Genomic DNA, 22471 nt, shown 5'->3' with positions numbered 1-22471 from the left:
GGGGCAAATGTAGGCAGGTGGGACTAGTGTAGATAGTGCATGTTGGCCTGTGTGGGCAAGTTGGGGAGAAGGGCCTGTTTCCGCACTCTATGACTCTATGACACAATCCTATCTCATGTACGCTGAGGTATTAGAGAAGGCAAGGGCAACAGAGTCCACAGGTTGTCTTGAAGGCAGGCACAGATTGAAGGAGTTTAGATTAAACACTGATCACCAAGTGTTATTGGTTCTGGAGACTGAAGGAGCAGTATAGAGATGGAAGGAGCTGCTCAGACAGAGTCATCTTTCAGTCAGCCTGTCCATCCTTACTTCCTTGCCACAGTACACGCAGGCATCCATTACTGTTTAATTATAACAGTATAAGACAAAGAATGGAATAACAATTATTAAGTGATGAATGATACTATTAAAATATTCATTATAGGCAGTGTATTGCATTCACTTCACACACTGCACCGCTAATAAAAACCCTCACATCATTTAGTACAGGGTTGCGAAGATGACATTTGTCTTTTCGATGCAGTCCTTGCTTCTGCTGTGAGATAACAGCATCTCCTGGGAACTGCAAGATTAGAGGTCACCTTATTAAAAAGAACAAAGTTAGATTCTCCAGTAATTGCATGGAGGTTGTTCCTGGTGGTTTAACGTTACATTTTCCAGCAGATTTAAATGATTTTCAAGCAGATTTTGATCTTTTTGAAGACCAGTTGTGTTGGTGTAGGTCAGTGCACCAGAGTACTGAGCTAATGACAGCGCCATTCTTATGAAGTGTGCTCTTCATCTTTCAGAGAGTCAAACACAAAGTTGCTGGAGAAACTCAATGGGTCAGGCAACATCTGTGGAGGGAATCGACAGGTGATGTTTCAGAGCGGGGCCCTACTCCAGCACTTTGTGTTTGCTCAAGATTCCAGCATCTGCAGTTTCCTGTCACTCTCTGAAATGGTAGACCCCTTATTCTGGACCAGTTCTAGATACCTCTATTTGTGGAAGAAGCACCCTCTCAACATCCATACACACACACAAATGTACACACTCACACAAATGTACACACACACACACACACACGTACACACACACACGTACACACACACACGTACACACACACACGTACACACACACACGTACACACACACGTACACACACACACGTACACACACACGTACACACACACACACACGTACACACACACACGTACACACACACACGTACACACACACGTACACACACACACGTACACACACACACGTACACACACACACGTACACACACACACGTACACACACACACACGTACACACAAACACACACGCACACTGATGTACATACACACACACACTCATGTACACAAACACACTCGCACTCATGTACACACACACACATTCATGTACACACACACATACACACATTCATGTACACACACTCATGTACACACAAACATACACACTCATGTACACACACACAAACATACAAACACACACACACTCATGTACACACACACTCATGTACACACACACACACACGCTCATGTACACACAAACACACACACTCATGTACACACGCACACACTCATGTACACACACACTCATGTACACACACACTCATGTACACACACATTCATGTACACACACACACACTCATGTACACACACACTCATGTACACATGCACACACTCATGTACACACGTACACACACACACTCATGTACACACGTACACACATGCACACACTCATGTACACACGTACACACACACACTCATGTACACACGTACACACATGCACACACTCATGTACACACACACTTATGGAGAAAAGGAATTGGTGAAGTTTCGGGTTGAGACCCTTCTGCAGTCTTCGACCCGAAACATCACCCATTCCTTTTCTCCAGAGATGCTGCCTGTCCCACTGAGCGACTCCAGCATTTTGTGTCTATCTTCAGTTTAAACCAGCATCTGCAGTTTCCTCCTACACATTTTGTCTGCACAAACAGCGTTGCTGGAGGATGTCTGGGAGGCGTTGGAAGAAGGTGCCTGACTCTGTCCCTTCAGCCAGAGAGGGACAGACATTTCTCCAGGCAGCGGCGTGTGTGACTACAGAGTGCGGATTCTGACCAAGTTGATTAACAGGATGAGGGTGGACATGCGGGGAGACAGAGCTGGAGGTTTGCCCTTGGTTCCCTGATGGATATCTTCAGTAGGTCAAAGACAGAGACTGGGGGAGGACAGAGCAATGCAGCTGACCAGGCAGTGAGAACAGCAACGTTTCAGACCATCAACTCTGATTTTTCTCACTAAATTGTGCATAATGATTTAATTTGTTCTTGTCTGTACTGAGGAACTACTTGTCAAGGTCATCCTGGCGAACAAGATGTTCTTAAAGACGAGAGTTTCATTTGGGGTATTATATTCTGAAGACATCAAGTATATTTGCTTCTTCACAGCGTATATATAAAAATATGAATTCTTTTGGGATGTAAATAAATTAGTTCCATACTAGCCTCTGCACCTTGCCTAAGCCACATGAAACTTCCAATCTCCCTTGCGATCGCAGGCTTCTCTTCCAAGTAGTCTTCCCAGCTCCGCTAACGGTTTGTTTTGAAAGAGGCTCGTTGTTGGGGATATATAGACAAGTTTCTTCCCAGAGGCCATTAGGAATGTAAACTTCTATCTCACCAGGGACTAACTTTACTGAAACCACTCTACTGCTTTTTGTTTTAAATTGCTGTTTTTTTCCCTTTTTCCTTCCGCCCACAATATTTAATATGTAAAATAATATGTGATTCTGTTCCATTCTGTTTGTAGTTTGTTTGGTTGTTTGTTTGTTTGTCTTTTTGCAGAAAGTCCACGAGCATTGCCACTGTTCATTTCACTGCACATCTCGTATGTGTATGTGACGAATAAACTTGACTTGACTTGTATGGCGCTGTTTGAAGGAGATGAGGCAAGGCATGGATGTGGGAAGCTGGGGGATTTCTTTCTTGTTTTGCTGCTTTGCACAGTGACATGTGGTCTTGGTTAGAAGCAGAATTCAGTGTTCTCCGAGCAGAGTAATCACGAGCATCGTGGCCAAGGCAAGGCACTAACCAGGACACGGGTGCATTGTAGAGCAATAACGCACTGCTTCCACTTCACATCCAATTAAGCAACAAACCTGTACGTCTTTGGAGTGTGGGAGGAAACCGAAGATCTCGGAGAAAATCCACACAGGTCACGGGGAGAACGTGCAAGCTCCGTACAGACAGCACCCGTAGTGGGGATCGAACCCGGGTGGTCTCTGCCACTGTACCGCTGCACGGTCTGTAAAGGTCAAATGGTTACATAGTTCCGCTAAGATAGACACAAAATGCTGGAGCAACTCAGCAGTTCGGGACTCACCTCTGGATATGCTGCCGTTTCTCCACAGATGCTGCCTGACCCGCTGAGTTACTCCAGCACTCTGTGAAACGTCACCTATCCATGTTCTCCAGCGTTACTCCAGCACTCTGTGAAACGTCACCTATCCATGTTCTCCACAGATGCTGCCTGACCCGCTGAGTTACTCCAGCACTCCGTGAAACATCACCTATCCATGTTCTCCACAGATGCTGCTTGACCCTTTGGGCTGCTCCAGCATTTTGTGTCTATCCTCGGTGACTATCCTGATGGGAGAGAGGAGAGGGAGAAGTGACCGGGATGAAACTCATCCTTGACTATGTTGTTGGGCTTGTAGTGTTCAAGAGCCTGATGGTTGCTGGGAAGAAGCTGTTCTTGAACCTGGAGGTCACGGTTTTCAGGCTCCAGTGCCTTCCCCCCGATGGTAGCAGCGAGATGAGAGCGTGGCCAGGGTGGTGTGGGTCTCTGATGATGCTGGCTGCCTTATTGACACAATGCCTCCTGTAGATCCCATCACTATACACATGAAGATGTTTGATAGAATATTCAGCAACTTACTAAATGTCTTCAACTATTAAAAGGTAACAAGATTTGTACAGATTGTGCTAAACATCAAATAATGAACTGAATCTGAATCTCCACTTCAAAGGAGAGAGGAGATGTCGAGGCTCCCTGCACTAGTGGTTATTCCACATTATGTTTAGTTGAATGAATGGTTTAATGAGGCACGCTGCAAGGATAACACATGCTCATAACTTTAGCTGCCGAGTAAAGCAGCCCTGCCTGAGCTCACAGTTCTTTAGCAAGTTAGTTTGTGTTATTAATGTAATCACTTCCTGAATTTAACTGATCCGTACTAATTATGATAAAAGGCTGATTTGGTAAATCGCCAACTCAGCACAAAATCCTCAGCTAAGAACAACAGGTCGCAAATACTAATGGCTGGTGAAAGCGGGACAGTGTTTGTCTGATCTTCACACTGGTAAAGGGCAGTGGTGGCCTGTGGCAGACTCACAGTGGCCATATGTCAGAGTGACTCAGGAGCTGAGCGATTGAACACTGTCTCAGGTCCTCATCTTGAGAGAGATGTCCAGAGGGCAAGAGAAATACCCTTCACTCACGAGAGAGACAGTAGGTACCCGGTCCTTACGAATAAAAAACACACACCAGAATGCTGGAGTAACTCAGCGGGTCAGGCAGCATCTGTGGAGAACATGGATAGGTGACGTTTCACAGAGTGCTGGAGTAACTCAGCGCGTCAGGCAGCATCTGTGGAGAACATGGATAGGTGACGTTTCAGGTCAGAATCTGGAGCATCACTTATCCATGTTCTCCAGAGATGCTGCCTGACCCATTGAGCTATTCCAACACTATGTTGTTTTTGGTAAACTAGCATCTGCAGTTCCTCATGTCACAGACTTTATGACTAATAGGAGTCAGCTACAGAGCTAGCCCATTGTACAACCACTTTCAGTGCTTGAGGATTTCCTTCATCGAGATGATGTCTTCTGTTAAATGGGGAAACTGAGCCGTGAGACCACACCTTAGGCACCTCAAGGGCTCGTCCACATACACAGAGAACAATTGCTCCTTTCTCCGTTCTGAAGAGTGAGTGCAGGTGCAACCTGTCCATGCAGCATGTCACTAGCTCGATGTGTAGCCTGGCCATGTGATGACCAGTCACCAGCGGCTGGCCTTGTGTAGAGACAAGCTTCCTCCTCACACAGTCTAGGGTCTACAAACACAATGGGTCACGCCAGGAAATAGTGTCAAACTGCCTCGTCAATAATCTGCTTTAATAATATGCAGCGCCTGGTTTTCATTATTGTTCCTCTCACTGACTTTCAAAGGAAATTAAATCATTCCCCAATTAGTAGCACACCAGGCTCTGCGGTAATCGCTCTGCTTTGTTCCATTAGTGATCCACCAGGCTTTCTCCCCTCTGCTGACTGAAACTCAGGAGCAGGTCTGATGGTTTCACTCTAATCCTGGTCACAGAGACCTTCCTTCACTGGGTTAGTCATACAGCCAGGAAAATGGCCCTTCGGCCCAACTCGGCTATGCTGACTGAGATACCCCACCTAAACTGGTACTTGCCTGTGTTTGGCTCACACCTCTCTAGACCTTTCCCATCCAAATGTCTTTTAAATGTTGCTATAGTACCTCCATGAACCACGTCACCTGCCAGCTCGTTCCATACACCCATCACCCTTCAGTTTATTCAGCGGGACAGGCAGCATCTCTGAAGAGAAGGAGTGGGTGACGTTTCGGTTCGAGACCCTTCTTCAGATTGAGACTAAGACCCAAAACATCACCTATTCCTTCTCACCAGAGATACTGCCTGTCCCGCTGAGTTACTCCAGCATGTTGTGTCTATCTTCAACATAAACCAGCATCTGCAGTTCCTTCCTACACCGTTTAGCTTAGTTTTAGTTTAGAGATACAGAGTGGAAACAGGTCCTTCGGCCCATCGAGTCCATACTGACCAGCGATCTCCATGCACTCTGAGTGAACACGTTGGTCTTCTCTCCCTGGTGAACCTCGGAAGCGCAGGATACATTGGGACGGGCTGGAGCGATGCTGTCTTCACAGAGGCTGGCAGCCAGACAGAGATACTGAGAGCAAGGCGGAGTCTGGTGAACGGGGAAGGTTCAGGGGGGGATAACAGCAACATCAGTCCAGCTGTGATATTTCTAAAATCAATTCCCATGGATTGAGATTGGAAACAAGACAGCGGAATAACCTGTGCAGGAACAGGCAAGTATAAACCATAAGAAAAGCACTTTGGACTAAACAATTCAAATAGTCATTATCTGTAACAAATGCCCAAAAGCTAACATTGTAAATCTCTAGCTATTCAGTGGGGTTGTATCAGTAGAATGGAAAATATCCTTCAATGCATAGCTTTTAAATTATCTGAATTTTCCAATTAATAATTCACAAAGTTATTTTTCTTTCTATTCTGAACACAACATGTTTGTGTTCAGGCTGTTTGCCACAGAGCCAGTCGCTGCATATTCATGCACAGAGCACTGAAGGTGGAATTGCCCTTGTTATCCAAGCTTTCACTGCTGGCTATTTTCTGGTGTTTAATTCCCCGTAAGTTCCCAGGTTGTGTTCAGCATCAGCAGGCAAGTGCTAACCTAATGTCCCCTCATGCATTACAGATGAGGGGAAATTTCCACCTCCCCACCAATGCTTGTGACAACATCATCCACCTTCTACTCCTCACGCCAGCCAGTCACACGTATACAGTTTATCATTAACCCTCTAGCAAATTATTCATTGTACCTTAATGTACTAAACCAGATTAACATCCATCCAGTTAGATAGTTAGTAAGAAACTGAGGTACTTGAGTCATAGAGTCATGGAGTATGGAAATGAGCCCTTCATCCCAACTCGCCCATGTCGACCAATATGCCCCATCTACGCTCATCCCATTTGTCTGCATTTGGCCCATATCCTTTCCTAGCTACAGTATGTACCTGTCCAAGTGTATTTATTAAATTGCAATACAATACCTGCTTCAACTACTTCCTCTGGCAGCTTGTTCCATTTACCAGTTAATATCAATTCATGTTTCCCTGAATAAAGCCATTGGCCAATATAAATCTGAAGTTTCAACCTTCATTATTTCTTGACACTCAACACTCATTTGACAATTTAATAAGTGTTGCGGTTTTCAAGTGAAGTTCTTTCTTTCAACCCATGTCCATAGGCAGAGGTTGAGTAGGCTAGGACTCTGTTCCTTGGAGCACAGAAGGATGAGGAGTGATCTTATAGAGGTGTATAAAATCATGAGAGGAATAGATCAGATAGATACACAGCCTCTTGCCCAGAGTGGGTGAATCGATGACCAGAGGACATAGGTTTAAGGTGAAGGAGTAAAGAGTTAATAGGAATCCGAGGGGTAACATTTTCACACATAGGGTAGTGGGTGTATGGAACAAGCTGCCGGAGGAGGTAGTTGACACAAGGACTATCCCATCATTTAAGAAACAGTTAGACAGGTACATGGATAGGACAGGTTTGGAGGGATATGGACCAAACGCAGGCAGGTGTGACTAGTGTAGCTGGGACATGTTGGCTGGTATGGGCAAGTTGGGCCGAAGGGCCTGTTTCCACACTGTATCACTCTATGACTATGACTCAACTTTGAGTTTGGTTCTGCTGACCTTCATGTCCGTGGTGCACCCAGACTGGGGACTGGAGCTGACCCGACACAGTGTTGGTATAGTAACATACCCTGCCCTCCACAAACACTGCAGGATGGCAGCACAGAGCCAAGGCTTCCTCCCATGGTCAAGCACAAGCCATCGACCCGATGTCTACACTGAGCCAAACCTCAGCAACCACGATCGCCTACAGTCTTTGGTTACATGACGTTCTGCAGCTTGCACTGTTATACAAGATCTAATACTAGAGGGTAGAGCATTAAGGTGAGAGGGGCAAAGCTTAAAGAATCAATTCTTGAGTAGTACGGGTGTCAGGGGTTACGGGGAGAAGGCAGGAGAATGGGGTTGAAAGGGAAAGATAGATCAGCCATGATTGAATGGCAGAGTAGACTTGATGGGCTGAATGGCCTAATTCTTCTCCCATCACATGAACATGTGCAGGACAACATAGTTACATACAGGGTAGTGATTGCCTGCCCCCCCCCCCCCCTTGCTGGGGGCATCGTGGTGTTTAGAGACGTTTGTTGGCCATATGGATATGCAGGGAAAGGAGGGATACGGGATATGTGGAGGCAGATAAGAGATGGTGGTGAATTATGTAGGACACTTGGTCTGTACAGATGCTGCTCAGGCCTGGTGTGTCCCCCACCGGTTTGTTTATCCTCCTCCTTTAGCAAGTCTCCAATACATGGTCTTCTTTGTGGTATCACTTCTTCTCTGCATATTGTTTCTGAATATACTGCCCTACAATCTCCCATCCTGACACGCACCCACATACAGACCCCCATGTGGATGGAGAGAAGGTATACATGCATCCGCCCAGCGTGCAATGTGGTCGATGCATCATTACTTTCACAAGCTGGCACTGGGAAAAGTTTACAGTTACTTTAAGCAGAATTCGGATGGACAGATTGCCAAAGGTTTCTGCTTTTGATGTAAGATTCTTTAAACATGAAGTGGAGAGGAACAAGCAGCGGGATTGTTCTCAGCGTAAACACTTCTAATCCTTACCCAGGACTTTAATCTTTGCAACTTGGTCAAGGCCTGGTGCGGGATGTTAATGCTGGGTTGGCCAGAGTGTGTGTGGGGGGAGGAGGGAGGAGATTCTGCAAGATGCCATTCACTGAACTAGGCATTGTTTATGGGTAATGATTAAACAAATAGGTTTGAGTAGAAAACAAACAGTAAAGTGTATTCACTGTAACCTTGGGCCAAGCTGGAACTGCAGTGGGAGTGGAGCGGTCCACAGTCTGATGGGAAAAGCCCACAGAAGTTGTTTCCAAAACACAGGGAGAGTTTGGAGGGGTAGCGGCAGAGGGACCTTCATCATCACTGTCCCAGCTTAAGGTTTAACACAGCATCTGCCTTCACAGGTGAATGGGACTGTCTCTACCTCGTGACCAGTCTCTGCCCGACCAACCCGGAGATGGCCGGACACTAACACCTGCCCTTTGGCTCTGAGGTCCCAGCACGGATTGGGGGAACATTGATTGAAATGGCCATGGCGAGAGTGTGGGACTTGCTGGACCGAACCTGTCGTATCCTTGGCATCGTTACTGCAGCAGGTAAGTGAGGTACATCACACCTGTCCAGGGGCAACACCACCAATAGTCATACAGCATAGAAACATCCCCTTCAGCCCAACTTGTCCATGCCAGCCCAGATGTCCCATCTATGCCAGTCCCACCTGCCCATGTCTGACCAATGTCCTTCTAAACCTTTCCTATCCATGCACCTGTCCAAGTTTATTTTAAATGTTGTTAATCTCCCTGCCTCAACTACCTCCTCTGGCAGTTTGTTCCATATACCCACCACCTTAGAATGATACAGTGTGGAAACAGTCCCTTTGGCCCAACTTGCCCACCCTGGCCAACATGTCTCAGCTACACTGGTCCCACCTGCCTGCGCCTGGTCCATATCCCTCCAAACCTGTCCTATCCATGTGCCTGTCTAACTGTTTCTTAAATGTTGGGATAGTCCCTGCCTCAACTACCTCCTCTGGCACACAAAATTGCTGGGGAAACTCAGCGGGTGCAGCAGCATCTATGGAGCGAAGGAAATGGGCGACGTTTCGGGCCGAAACCCTTCTTCAGACCTCTGGCAGCTTGTTTCATACACCCACCACCCTCTGTGTGGACAAAGTTACCCCTCAGATTATTATTTAATCTTTTCTCCTTCACCTTAAACCTATGTCCTCTGGTAAAGAAACTGTGTAAGGAAACCATGGACAATTAAACCCTTGTAAACAGACAACCTTCTCACTTTCACTTGTTGATAAGCACACATAGTTCAGGATTTGGGCAATGCAGGAAAGGTATTCACTGCCCATGGCAAGGTGTTCCTGAGGGTGGGGGGCAGCCATTTACTTGCACTGCTGAGGTCTTGGTGAAGGTGGCCCCACAATACTGATGGGTTGCAAGTTCCTAACTGCATTGAAAAACATAAGAACATAAGAGGCAGGAGTTCAAACTCTTGCACGGGATCTGCCGTTCAATTGATCGATCAAGGTTTAGGTTAATGTTTGTCACGTGTACAAGGATCAATGAAAAGCTTTGATTTCTATGTTATCCAATCAAACCAGATAATGCTAGTTATAAATACAATCAAGCCAATCTTAATACAACAGGTTGGGCACGGTGAAAGATACAGAGTGCAGAATATAGTTCTCAGTATTGTAGCGAAGACAGACACAAAATGCTGGAGTAACTCAGCGGGACAGGCAGCATCTCTGGAGAGAAGGAATGGGTGACGAGACCTTTCTTCAGACACGTCTCACCCCAAAACGTCACCCATTCCTTCTCTCCAGATATGCTGCCTGTCCCGCTGAGTTACTCCAGCACTTTGTGTTTATCTTCAGTTTAAACCGGCATCAGTAGTTCCTTGTTTAAGAAGGAACTGCAGATGCTGGAAAATTGAAGGTAGACAAAAATGCTGGAGAATCTCAGCGGGTGCAGCTCCATAGATGCTGCTGCACCCGCTGAATTTCTCCAGCATTTTTGTGTACGTTCAGTAGTTCCTTCCTCAACATTGCAGCGGTTCGTACCAGAGACAAAGTCCAATGTCGGCAATGAGGTAGAGGTGAATCGGACAGTACACTAGACATGGAAGGACCATTCAGAAGCCTGATAACTGAGGGCAAGAAGCTGTTCCTGGGTCTCATCGTGTGCGTTTAAATCTATTGTACCTTCTGCCGGCTGAAAGCAGGGAAAAGAAGGAATGAGTGGATGGGCCAGGTCTTTGATGATGTTGGCTGCTTTACCGAGGCAGCGTGAAGTGTAGATGAAGTGAGTGGTGGGGAGCCTGACTCAACACCACTGTTCCACTATCTCCTCGTATCCTGACACTGCCCTGTGGTTTAAATCTCTGTTAGTTTGCAGCAGTTTGTGTTTTGTTCAAGAGTCCAGTATCTGCAGTTGTCCACTCGTTCTATTTCATTGAAGATTTACTTTTCCAATCATCCTTCTAAAGTGGAGATGCTCTGTATATTAGATAACTAAACTGCTCCAAATAAGTGTTTTCTATTGATGATATTTAACTACAAAGTTACTCATTAGTGCTGCCTCTCTGCCCATTTCCCTCTGCTTTATCAACAAGGAAACTGAGGGGAATTTTCGGCTCAGTAAAGGATATTACTGTTTAAGAAGGAACTGCAGATGCTGGAAAATCGAAGGTAGACAAAAATGCTGGAGAAACTCAGCAGGTGCAGCAGCATCTATGGAGCGAAGGAAATAGGTAACGTTTCAGGCCGAAACCATTTGGGTTTGCCCAAAACGTTGCCTATTTCCTTTGGCCCAAAACGTTGCCCATTTCCTTCGCTCCATAGATGCTGCTGCACCCGCTGAGTTTCTCCAGCATTTTTGTGTACCAAAGAATATTACTGGATTGTTCATGTTTAGTTTAGTTTAGTTTAGAGATACAGCGCGGAAACAGGCCCTTCGGCCCATCGGGTCCGGGCTGACCAGCGATCCCCGCATATTAACACTATCCTACACACACTAGGGACATTTTTTTACATTTACCAAGCCAATTAACCTACATACTTGTAGGTCTTTGGAGTGTTTTAGACTCTCCTGAGTGAGATCTTTTGGAAATACGAACCCTCTCCCAGGCACTCACTGCAAATGCTCACTAGTTGATCTTATCTTTGGCAGGCCACACACGGAAATCACATCATTCTTATTGAAAATCGTGTTGAATTAGAATGCGCCAAGGATCTAATATCCAGGCAAGTGTGGAGAAAAGCAAATAGTCATCAATATGTGGAGACCAGCGAGAGCAGATTTATGAAGATGTTACCAGGACTGGAGAGCTTGAGCTATAGGGAGAGGTCAGGCAGGTTTGAACTTTACTCCAAGAGTGTAGGAGGATGGGGGGTGATCTTACAGAGTGTGTATAAGCTCATGAGGGGAATAGACAGGGTGGTTGGACAGTCATTTACCCAGAGCAGGGGAATCAAAAACCAGAGGACATAGGTTTATGGGGAAGAGGGGGGGGGGGCGGGGGAAGAGGGGGGTGCAGGGGGAAGAGTTGGGCAGGAGGGGAGCAGAGGAGCAGAGGCTGTGGAACAAAACCAGAGTGTACAGACTCCCAGAGTTGCCAGTGACTGAGTTGAATGAGGAGCGAGGGCAGGAGCCACAGCATCAAGGCTGAAGTGAGGAGTGGTTCCCAGACAAATCGAGAGTGTTTCAATGTCATAGATATCAACAATGGGACATGGAAACTCATACTTGCAGCAGCATAACAGTCCTGTAAATACAGTACACAGAGATAATATTTATTATACAAACATTCAATAAATTACTAACCACAATGCTGGTACAAAAACAAGCTAAAGTCTATAGTGCAACCAAACACAGTCCATATAAGTTCATAGCCGAGGTTATTATTGTGCAGTGTTCAAGAGTTACTGAATTTTTCCACGGAGTTTGTAATGGGATGTTGGGAATGAGCTGAGAGATTCCAATCTCACACTAAAGCAAAGCACCGCAGAATCCGGAAATCTGATATAAAAACAGAAAATGCAGGGAATACTCGGTAAATCAAGCAACATATGGAATCGAGAGACAGTTTATGTTTCCGGTTGATGAATAACGTGGTGACGAAACGTAAATTGCACCCTTTGATCTGTCACTTTCAGCAGATTTAATGTGAATATTATTGGATCAGGCACCATTACAATACAGGTTGATTCAAACTAGTCTCGGATAAGTCCTCTATCGCAGTAACCATTCTCCCCCCTGCATGAGTAAGGATTGGACATAGGATGTTTTATGTTTACGTAAGCACTTACCGAATAGTTAAAGGCCTGGACAGAGTGGATGTGGAGAGCATGTCCCACCTGGGAAGGCTAGGACCAGAGGTCACGGACTCAGAGTTAAAAGGACAGAGTGGATGTGGAGAAGATGGTCCCACCTGGGGAGGCTAGGACCAGAGGTCATGGACTCAGAGTTAAAAGACGTTCCTTTAGGAAGGAGATGAGGAGGAATTTCTTTAGTCAGAGGGTGGTGAATCTGTGGAATTCACTGCCACAGAAGACTGTGGAGGCCAAGTCAATGGATATTTCTAAGGCAGAGATTGATAGATTCTTGATTAGTGCGGGTGTCAGGAGTTATGGGGAGAGGGCAGGAGAATGGGGTTAGGAGGGAGAGATAGACTTGATGGGCCAAATGGCCTAATTCTGCTCCTATCACTTATAAAGTTATGAAATCAGTGATCACTGAAATATTCCAATCTAATCTTGCGTTCTAAATAATGTTTGAACTGCTCTTCACCTTTGCCCTTTGAGTTTACGATGTCAGTTTAATTTCCTCAATGCGGTTACAATCCAGGAATCAGGTGAGCCATTACCGTTCACACTGACAGTATTGGGGTAAGGTTCCTCACGTGCCACACTAATTAACTTGTCACTATTTAACTCTTTACTGGCCTCGCGGTTCGCAGGATAAAGTTTACACATTGCAAATGTATTCATTGTGTTCATTGGGTCATTCCTTTTTCTTCTATGTCACTTCTTTTTAAAAAAAGTTAATTCAGTTTAGCCTAGTTTATTGTCACGTGTAGCGAGGTACAGCTTTGAAGGTATTTCAAAGGATTATTGGGAACAGCAGTCAATATTCCATCAAATTATCCTCAGTATGCAATATATGTCGAGATTTGACACGGATATGCAGGGAATGGGGGAATGTGGGTCACGTGTAGGAAGAGGAGATGAAGAGCCTGTTCTATGTTCTATCTGTTCGGGAATAGTTTGCTAATCAACATGGAAACAATTTGTTTAAGAAGGAACTGCAGATGACGGAAAAATCAAAGGTAGATAAAAATGCTGGAGAAACTCAGCGGGTGAAGCAGCATCTATGGAGCAAAGGAAGAGTCTCGACCCGAAACGTCACCTATTCCTTCGCTCCACAGATGCTGCCTCACCTGCTAAGTTTCTCCAGCATTTTTATCTACCCTGGAATCAATTCCATTAGTTAGGTCAGGAAATCACTTCAGTCATCAGATGGGTGAAGATTTTAAACAACAGTTTACCGTATTTTTGGTAGATTTTAAATCTGTGCTGAATGAGGAGCCATCCCTGACTGAGGATGAATCTGCCGAGTTTGAGTTTGATGCTGCAAGCTCGGGACATGTGTGAGGTTGCAGAACTAATGGCATGGGCCGCACATCATTCACTCCATGCCTGTCTCTCGAGTAACAGCCTACAACCAGAGAACAAGCCTTCAGCCAAAATAACCAAATACTCTCCAGTTGTACAGTCAGGCAGTGCCAGAAGTCTGTCATCGTGACAATTACATCAGTATAGACCTGAGGCCAGGCTTCGTCTGATGGAGTGGTGTCTGGCAGCACATTGCACTGTGCAACACTGGGCTTTACCCAATGCAGCGAGACTACTGGAGCAGTGCAGAGACATTTATTAATGGCACGAGGTTTAAGAGGCATTGCTGGTGACAGGAATCTGGGGAGGGGCACTAAATGACACAGAAGTAAAATACTGTAGAGGCAGAAAATAGAGTCTTAGAGTCATAGAGTCATAGAGTCATACAGCATGGAAACAGGCCCTCCTCATCCTTGCCCACCAAGATGCCCCATCAATGGTCAATGTTGGGGAGTGTGGACTGTGATGGACTGGGCGACATCTACAACTCTCTACTTTGTACATCACTGGGCCAAGAGTCAGAAACAAGAGCAGTGTGTGACATTGCTTCAGTTTGCAACAAGACAGGGACAAACCACAAACCCATGCTTCCCCCCTGGAGCCGTCTAGCAACGCTGAGGAGATCTAATCATCCTTAGCTGAGCTGAGACTCAGCAGAAAGCGAGAGGAATCCCAACAAACCCCTGGAGTTCTAGCACAATGGCACTGTGAGGAAGATGAGAATGAAAACACAGTGGAAGCTGGCCGGTGGGGTAGTGAATCACCTTCACTGACATCAGGGTGAGTTTTAGATGCAGCAAGCGTGGTGATTTGGAGTTTTGCGTGAGAGTTCATCGTGCTAAAAGTGGAAATGAGAAGAGTGACAAAATAGAGATGGATATATATCTGGAAGATAAATATTTGGAGGTTTAGGCCACTGCTGATCTGCCAGTACGGGATGTGAGGAGGAAAACCCAAGACCTGCAACTCACTAACAACCTCCAGACAGGCTGTTTATTGTATATTTCTGTTTATTATGTTATTGATGTATATTGCTTTTCCTGGCCTGGTCTGCTGCTGCTGCTGCAAGAATGCATTGTTCCCTTGTCCACACATTTGTCAATTAAACTCTCAACTCTCTTGGCTTTTGACTCTTGATGTTGGAGCTCTTGGTTAAGACGGACCAGGGAAGAGTTGGGTCCTTGCAGACGGAGACAGAAGAGTTTATACTGGAGAATGAGGGCAGCACAGGGGAAATCAAACAAATACTCTCTGTATGTCTCTATGGAAAAAGGCACTAGAAGCCTGTGGTTAATATGAGAGAGCCTAACGTCAAGCATGAGCGAGGTGTGAGGGAACGGAGTTGTTTAGTTTAGTTTAGTTTAGATACACTGCATGGAAACAGGCCCTCTGGCCCATCCAGTCTGCGACAACCAATGATCACCTGTATACCAGTCCTGTCACACACATTAAAGCCAATTAACCTACAAACCTGCACGTCTTTGGAGTGAGGGAGGAAACGGGAAGCACTCAGAGAAAACCCTCGCAGGTCACGGGGAGAACGTACAAACTCCGTACAGACAGCACCCTTGGTCAGGATGGAACCCGGGTCTCTGGCGCTGTGAGGCAGCAACTCTACCGCTGTATTTAACGCTATATTTAAGAGGGAGTTAGATGTGGCCCTTGTGGCTAAAGGGATCAGGGGGTATGGAGAGAAGGCAGGTACGGGATACCGAGTTGGATGATCAGCCATGATCATATTGAATGGCAGTGCAGGCTCGAAGGGCCGAATGGACACTACTCCTGCACCTATTGTCTATGTTTCTATGTGCCACCATGCCACAACAGGGCAGTAACGTTGACACCCTACGCCTACATTCACCTGAGTGTGTGTCTCTGGTAGTATTCTCTTTGCTACTCCTCTTGTACGTTTGTGACTTGCTTGTACAATTCGACAGGATAGCAGGTAACAAACACTTTTTACATGTGACTATAATAACAAAGCAAACCGATTGTTGCAGCCGAGAATAATCAAGATGGGGAGAAATCCATGAAATAAATTGTAACAGAGGACTGTGTGGGAGGAGCTAATCAAGCCAAGTTTCCTGTAAGAAAGCATCCAGCTGTTGCATAGTCTGATGAAGTGGAGTTATCACATCTGTACAAGGCAGACAGTTTTGGCTTCTTCGCCAACAGTCTGGTCTCACGAGAGGAGTTTGCAAATGTTTCCCTGGTCTCACTTTGCCATCTAGTGGAGGACAGAGCTACATCATTCACAAGTGAAACATTGTGTAACAGCATTTATAAGAGTTTAAGAAGGAACTGCAGATGCTGGAAAATCGAAGGTACACAAAAATGCTGGAGAAACTCAGCGGGTGCAGCAGCATCTATGGAGCGAAGGAAATAGGCAACGTTTCGGGCCGAAAGACACTTGGACAGGTACAGGGATAGGAAAGTAGACAGAAATGCTGGAGAAACTCAGCGGGTGCAGCAGCATCTATGGAGCAAAGGAAATAGGCAACGTTTCTCCACCCGCTGAGTTTCTCCAGCATTTTTGTCCACCTTCGATTTTCCAGCATCTGCAGTTCCTTCTTAAACAGGGATAGGAAAGATTTGGTTTACTTTTTTCAAGCGGGAGAAATAGCAATTTTAACTAACAGTAAATTGTAATAAATGTTGTGCTTTCTGTCCATTAAACACTTAGTTCTCCTGGGAGTTGGCACTCACACTGCAGTGGAAGGGCAGTTCACAAAGCTTGCTGTTTACTTGCTGTGAGTATATTAATGAATGTGCATTACTGCGAGGCCTTTAGTATGTATTGATTAGACATGGGAGATTGAAAGGTTAACGCTTGTTTTCTGTTAAGATTTGCAGCAGCAGTACTGATCCTTCTGGAGGGCCCATATTTCATTGACATTGTGCTTGGTCATCACTGCCCGTAAGTAGAAATATAGTTACTTCAGAGACCTCAGCTGTCCCAGCACTCCCCATTGCCCTGGACAACAGACAACAGACAATAGGTGCAGGAGTAGGCCATTCAGCCCTTCAAGCCAGCACCGCCATTCAATGTGATCATGGCTGATCATCCCCAATCAGTGCCACGTTCCTGTCTTCTCCCCATATCCCCTGACTCCGCTATCTTTAAGAGCCCTATCTAGCTCTCTCTTGAAAGTATCCAGAGAATCGGCCTCCGCCATGCTTTGAGGCAGAGAATTCCACAGATTCACAACTCTGTGTGAAAAAAGTGTCTCCTCATCTCCGTTCTAAATGGCTTACCCCTTATTCTTAAACTGTGGCCCCTGGTTCTGCACTCCCCCAACATCTGGAACATGTTTCCTGCCTTCAGCCTGTCCAATCCCTTGAAAATCTTATATGTTTCAATAAGATCCCCTCTCATCCTACCAGCCATCCCAGGAATTAACCTTGTGAACCTACGCTGCACTCCCTCAATAGCAAGAATGTCCTTCCACAAATTAGGAGACCAAAACTGCACACAATACTCCAGGTGTGGTCTCACCAGGCCCCTGTACAACTGCATAAGGACCTCTTTGCTTCTATACTCAACTCCTCTTGTTATGAAGGCCAACATGCCATTAGCTTTCTTCGCTGCCTGCTGTACCTGCAACAGGCACTAACATCGGCATGGATAATACCTCCCCGTTATGGAACCTATATATGGTTGAGCTGCTGTAGATGGGATTTTGGATTCAGTCACGTCCTGGCTGTCCAGTCACTCTATGTCTGAAGCAATCTGCATCACCCAGCAATATCAGTTAACAACATTTGACTTCAGAGTCGACAGCAACATGCTTTCACTGTAAGATGAGAATGGAAAATATGTCAAAAATGATATTGCTACCGAATCCCTCCAGGTGCCCTGGGTGTAAGACCGATCGCAGCTTGTGTACATTTGCACCTGGGGGTTCTGGCCGTGACAACAGCAGGTGTAGGCTCAGGGGCAAGGGGAGATGGCAGAGGTACCTTGGGGGCAAGTGCTCCACTCATGAGGTGGGCTGTACCTGGAGCCAGCTGCCAGAGGAAGATATAGAGGTGGATGTTTAAAATACATTTGGATAAGTATAGAGGGATATGGGCCAAATGAGCCTAGCCCAGTTGGCATGGACAAGTGGGAGAGTCTAGGACCAGAGGTCATAACCTCAGAATAAAAGGAAGGACTTGTAGAAAGGTGATGAGGAGGAATTTCTTTAGTCAAAGTTCAAGTTCAAGTTCCATTTCTTGTCACATGCATCAATTGATACAGTGAGATACACCAGAGGCTGGTGAATCTGTGGAATTCATTGCCACAGAAGGCTGTGGAGGCCAGTAGATACAGACTACCTCATGGTCTAAGTGGAACAACTGCCTGCAGAGGTCCCTCTGTCATGTCCCCTCGCCCCTTGAGCCCACACCACTCTGATGTCACCTTGTCACAGCCCCAGGTACAAATGTAAACAGGGTTTGATCGACCTTACACCCAGGGAACCTGCAGGTATCCAGTCTGAAGATCGATCTTGACAACGTTTACATTTCCTTTCATGCTCAATGTACAGTTGCTGTACAGCTCTCTGCCACTCTGACAACAATCAGTGGGGGACTTTGAGGAAACTCAATCCCCTGCGCTTCACTTTATCTGAACATTCCCCATGGTCACTAATGTATTTTCCTTTGTCCCACGACATACCAATGGGCAGGCAGCCTTGCTAATCTTTCGAAGGTTAATAATTCCCAAAATATGCAACTGATAAGTTGAACATCCAAGCTGATCCATCATCAGTGAGAACAGGCATACATTCCCCAGTGGGGTGACTGGGCTCCTGGGCATTCTCATCACATCTGCACAGTCAACATTTGCTGCCTGCCCACATGTAGAGTATTTACTGTGAAAAGTCCAGTTGGCAGTTTGTTCACACACAACAAGCTAAAGGAGGAAGGGCTTAAACCAAAGACAGACACAAAATGCTGGAGTAACTCAGCGGGACGGGCAGCATCTCTGGAGAGAAGGAATGGTTGACGTTTCGGGTCGAGACCCTTCTTCAGAGAGGGGGTTCACTTCTGAAGGACAGTTAAAGTTGAGCTTGTTTGGCGGTTATTTAACATTATTAGAAGCAGAGAGAGGGTGGACAAACTAATATTTAATATTTCATATTTGTGAGGCAACTTTTTTACAGAGAGTGTGGTGAGTGCCTGGAATGTGTTGCCTTTCTCAGACAATAGCATAATTGGATTTCATCACCTCCCTCCTCTACAACCAGTAAATTTAAGGATTGTGACCCAAAATGTCATCCACCCATGTTCTCCAGAGATGCTGCCTGACCCGCTGAGTTACTCCAGCACTCTGTGAAACGTCACCTATCCATGTTCTCCACAGATGCTGCCTGACCCACTGAGTTACTCCAGCACTCTGTGAAACGTCACCTATCCATGTTCTCCAGAGATGCTGCCTGACCCGCTGAGTTACTCCAGCACTCTGTGTCTTTTATTAACTTCAAAGCACTGCTTTTGCTTCTACAGCTCTGTCTACCAGAAATCAAACAACAAGATGTGGACTCTCTGGGAGAAAGCCCTCAGACCCAATGGATTTCAGAAGTTCCTGACGTTCATCTTTCTGTCGGTGGCTTGCTTCTTGCACCCTGTTCTCATTTGGCACGCCACGATTCCAGGTGAGGAGATTACCTAATGCATTATCAATGTCCCCTGATCCCAGCACCTTGGGTCCAGCAAACCACAACAAGGTCTGGATAATCCACCCTAGCAGAAAGGTTCTGATTGTCTACCCTATCTAAACTCTGATAATTTTACACACTTCTATCAGGTCACCCCTCAGCCTCTGGCGTTTCAGAGAAAACAATCCAAGTGTCCAACCTCTCCCTGTAGCTGAACCCTGATTCAGGCAGCGTTCTGTAAACCTCCTCTGCCCCCTCACCAAAGACCGCCCATCTTTCCTGTCCTGGGGTGACCTGCACTGCGCGCTTGTTGTTATTTATGAGAACGTACCCATGGGATGAATGGTTTCATGTTGATCGGCAGAAGGAACAGAAACGTGTGATTCCCGTCTCATTCCAGGCACCATGTTGATAGTGAGCGGTCTCGCATACTTTGTGCTTAGCCTGAGGAAAACATTTCAGACGAAGGTTGCAGAGGCGATGGGGAGAGGGTGCTGCCCCGGACAATACGTCACTGCGATAGTTCTGTCAGAGGCCGGCCAGAGGGAGCAGATGTACAGCTTCCAACAGCACTCTGCAAAGAAGAGACTCTCCCTGATAAACCACCTGCGAAATATCTTCAAAGTCAACACAGAAAGACCTCCAGCCAGTGAACCGACAAGGACCTCTCAGCACAAGATGACCAGAACTCCCACTGGGACCACAGCGAACGCAGGCCCATTGTGTGAGGAAGGTGTTATTAAAATGGTCCTGTCTGAGGCTGGAGATCTGGAGGAGCCTGGTCCAGATGAGACCACATCTGATAAAGTACTGATCATCTCCAAGTGAGAACTTACGTTGGCCTACTTCACACTCAACCCACTGAACACACACCTTCCCAAATGAATATTCACATCAATGGAGAAACAAGGAACCTCCAAGTGCTGGAGTAACTCAGCGGGTTACCACTCCCTTCTGTGGAGGACATGGATAGGAGATGTTAGTGGGCTGCACAGTGACGCAGCAGGTAGAGCTGCTGCCTCACAGCACCAGAGACATGGGTTTGATCCTGACTACGGGTGCTGTCTGTACAGAGTTTGTACGTTCTCCCTGTGACCACGTGGGTTTTCTCCAGGTGCTCCGTTTTCCTCCCACACTCCAAAGATGTGCAGGTTTGTAGGGTAATTGGCTTTGGTAAATTGTCCCTAGCGAGTAGGATAGAACTAGTGTACGGGGTAATTGCTGGTCGGCACGGACTTGGTGGGTCGAAGGGCCTGTTTCCACGCTGTATCTCAAAACTAAACTAAACATCAGACCCCAGAACGTCACCTATCCATGTTCTCCACAGATGCTGCCTGACCCGCTGAGTTACTCCAGCACTCTGTGAAACGTCACCTATCCATGTTCTCCACAGATGCTGCCTGACCCGCTGAGTTACTCCAACACTCTGTGAAACGTCACCTATCCATGTTCTCCACAGATGCTGCCTGACCCACTGAGTTACTCCAGCACTCTGTGTGTTATTCATGTCAATGCACTGATTGTTTCCGAGCTGAAGCAGAAAAGAAGGATGACTTTTCCAGAGAGCGTTTTGAAGTTCAGGCATGTACCTGTGTTGCAGCCACGGATGTACTTTTTGATGTGGAGTTGTTACTGCAATGTTCTTGTGCACGGCAAACTGTCACAGATAGCAGCAAAATGGTCAGCCTGGGGGTTGGTGAACTTTAGAAACATTACTTGGAGAATGAGTATTGGACACAATATCACGAGGGGTAATTGATATGGGATGGTTCACTAGATGACAGCTTAGATCAATATCCCATTTAATAGACCACCTCTAATGAAGTAGCACTCCCCTGTACAGCACACATGGTAGACTGAAACTAACCAGCCCTCCAACTCTGAGTGCCCCCTTGCAGCCCAGTCAACACAAGGATGATGCCAGGGGTGAGTGGGTCAACATATGATCAGTGTTTGACGGCACTGGGCCTGTACTCGCTGGAGTTTAGACCGATGTGAGACTTAGCCAATAGTGAAAGGCTTGGATAGAGTGGATGTGGAGAGGATGTTTCCACTGGCTGGATAGTCTAGGACTAGAGGTCACAGCCTCAGAATTAAAGGGTGTACCTTTAGAAAGGAGACGAAGAGGAAACTCTTTAGTCAGAGGATGGTGAATCTGCGGATTTAATTGCCACAGATGGCTGTGGACATCAAGTCAATAGATATTTTTAAAGAGATTGGTTGACAATAGGTGCAGGAGTAGGCCATTCGGCCCTTCAAGCCAGCATCGCCATTCAATGTGATTATGGCTGATCATCCACTATGAGTACCCCGTTCCTGCCTTCTCCCCATATCCCCTGACTCCACTATCTTCAAGAGCCCTATCTAGCTCTCTTGAAAGTTTCTAGAGAACCGGCCTCCACCGCCCTCTGAGGCAGAGAATTCCACAGACTCACAACTCTCTGGATGAAAAAGTGTTTCCTCATCTCCATTCTAAATGGCTTACTCCTTATTCCTAAACTGCGGCCCCTGGTCCTGGACTTCTGGACTCTTATATGTTTCAATAAGATCCCCTCTCATCCTGAACTCCAGAGTGTACAAGCCCAGCCGCTCCATTCTCTCAGCATATCATCCTAGATAGATTCTTGATTGG

General features: G+C 46.2%; 1 protein-coding gene across 1 annotated transcript; it reads left to right on the top strand.

Moving 5' to 3' along the window:
• The first annotated feature begins 8712 nt into the window (after window positions 1–8712).
• tmem72 (transmembrane protein 72) lies at window positions 8713–20835 on the top strand. Its single transcript, XM_033012810.1, has 5 exons — window positions 8713–9107; window positions 16881–16947; window positions 17043–17114; window positions 19688–19836; window positions 20240–20835. The coding sequence occupies exons 1-5, from the start codon at window positions 9038–9040 to the stop codon at window positions 20665–20667; spliced, it is 786 nt and encodes a 261-aa protein (XP_032868701.1). The 5' UTR covers window positions 8713–9037; the 3' UTR covers window positions 20668–20835.
• Window positions 20836–22471: the final 1636 nt, after the last annotated feature.

Source organism: Amblyraja radiata, chromosome 37 (assembly GCF_010909765.2).
Source record: "Amblyraja radiata isolate CabotCenter1 chromosome 37, sAmbRad1.1.pri, whole genome shotgun sequence".
NCBI lineage: Eukaryota > Metazoa > Chordata > Chondrichthyes > Rajiformes > Rajidae > Amblyraja > Amblyraja radiata.
Note: the sequence above shows the minus strand (reverse complement) of the source record. Positions and strands in the feature narration are given on the sequence as shown.

Coding starts and splice junctions, on each gene's coding strand:
- tmem72 (XM_033012810.1), top strand. CDS start 9,038: ATGGCCATGGCGAGAGTGTGGGACTTGCTGGACCGAACCTGTCGTATC. Junction 16,948..17,042: donor AAGCTTGCTGTTTACTTGCT/GTGAGTATATTA, acceptor TTTTCTGTTAAG/ATTTGCAGCAGCAGTACTGA. Junction 19,837..20,239: donor TTGGCACGCCACGATTCCAG/GTGAGGAGATTA, acceptor GTCTCATTCCAG/GCACCATGTTGATAGTGAGC.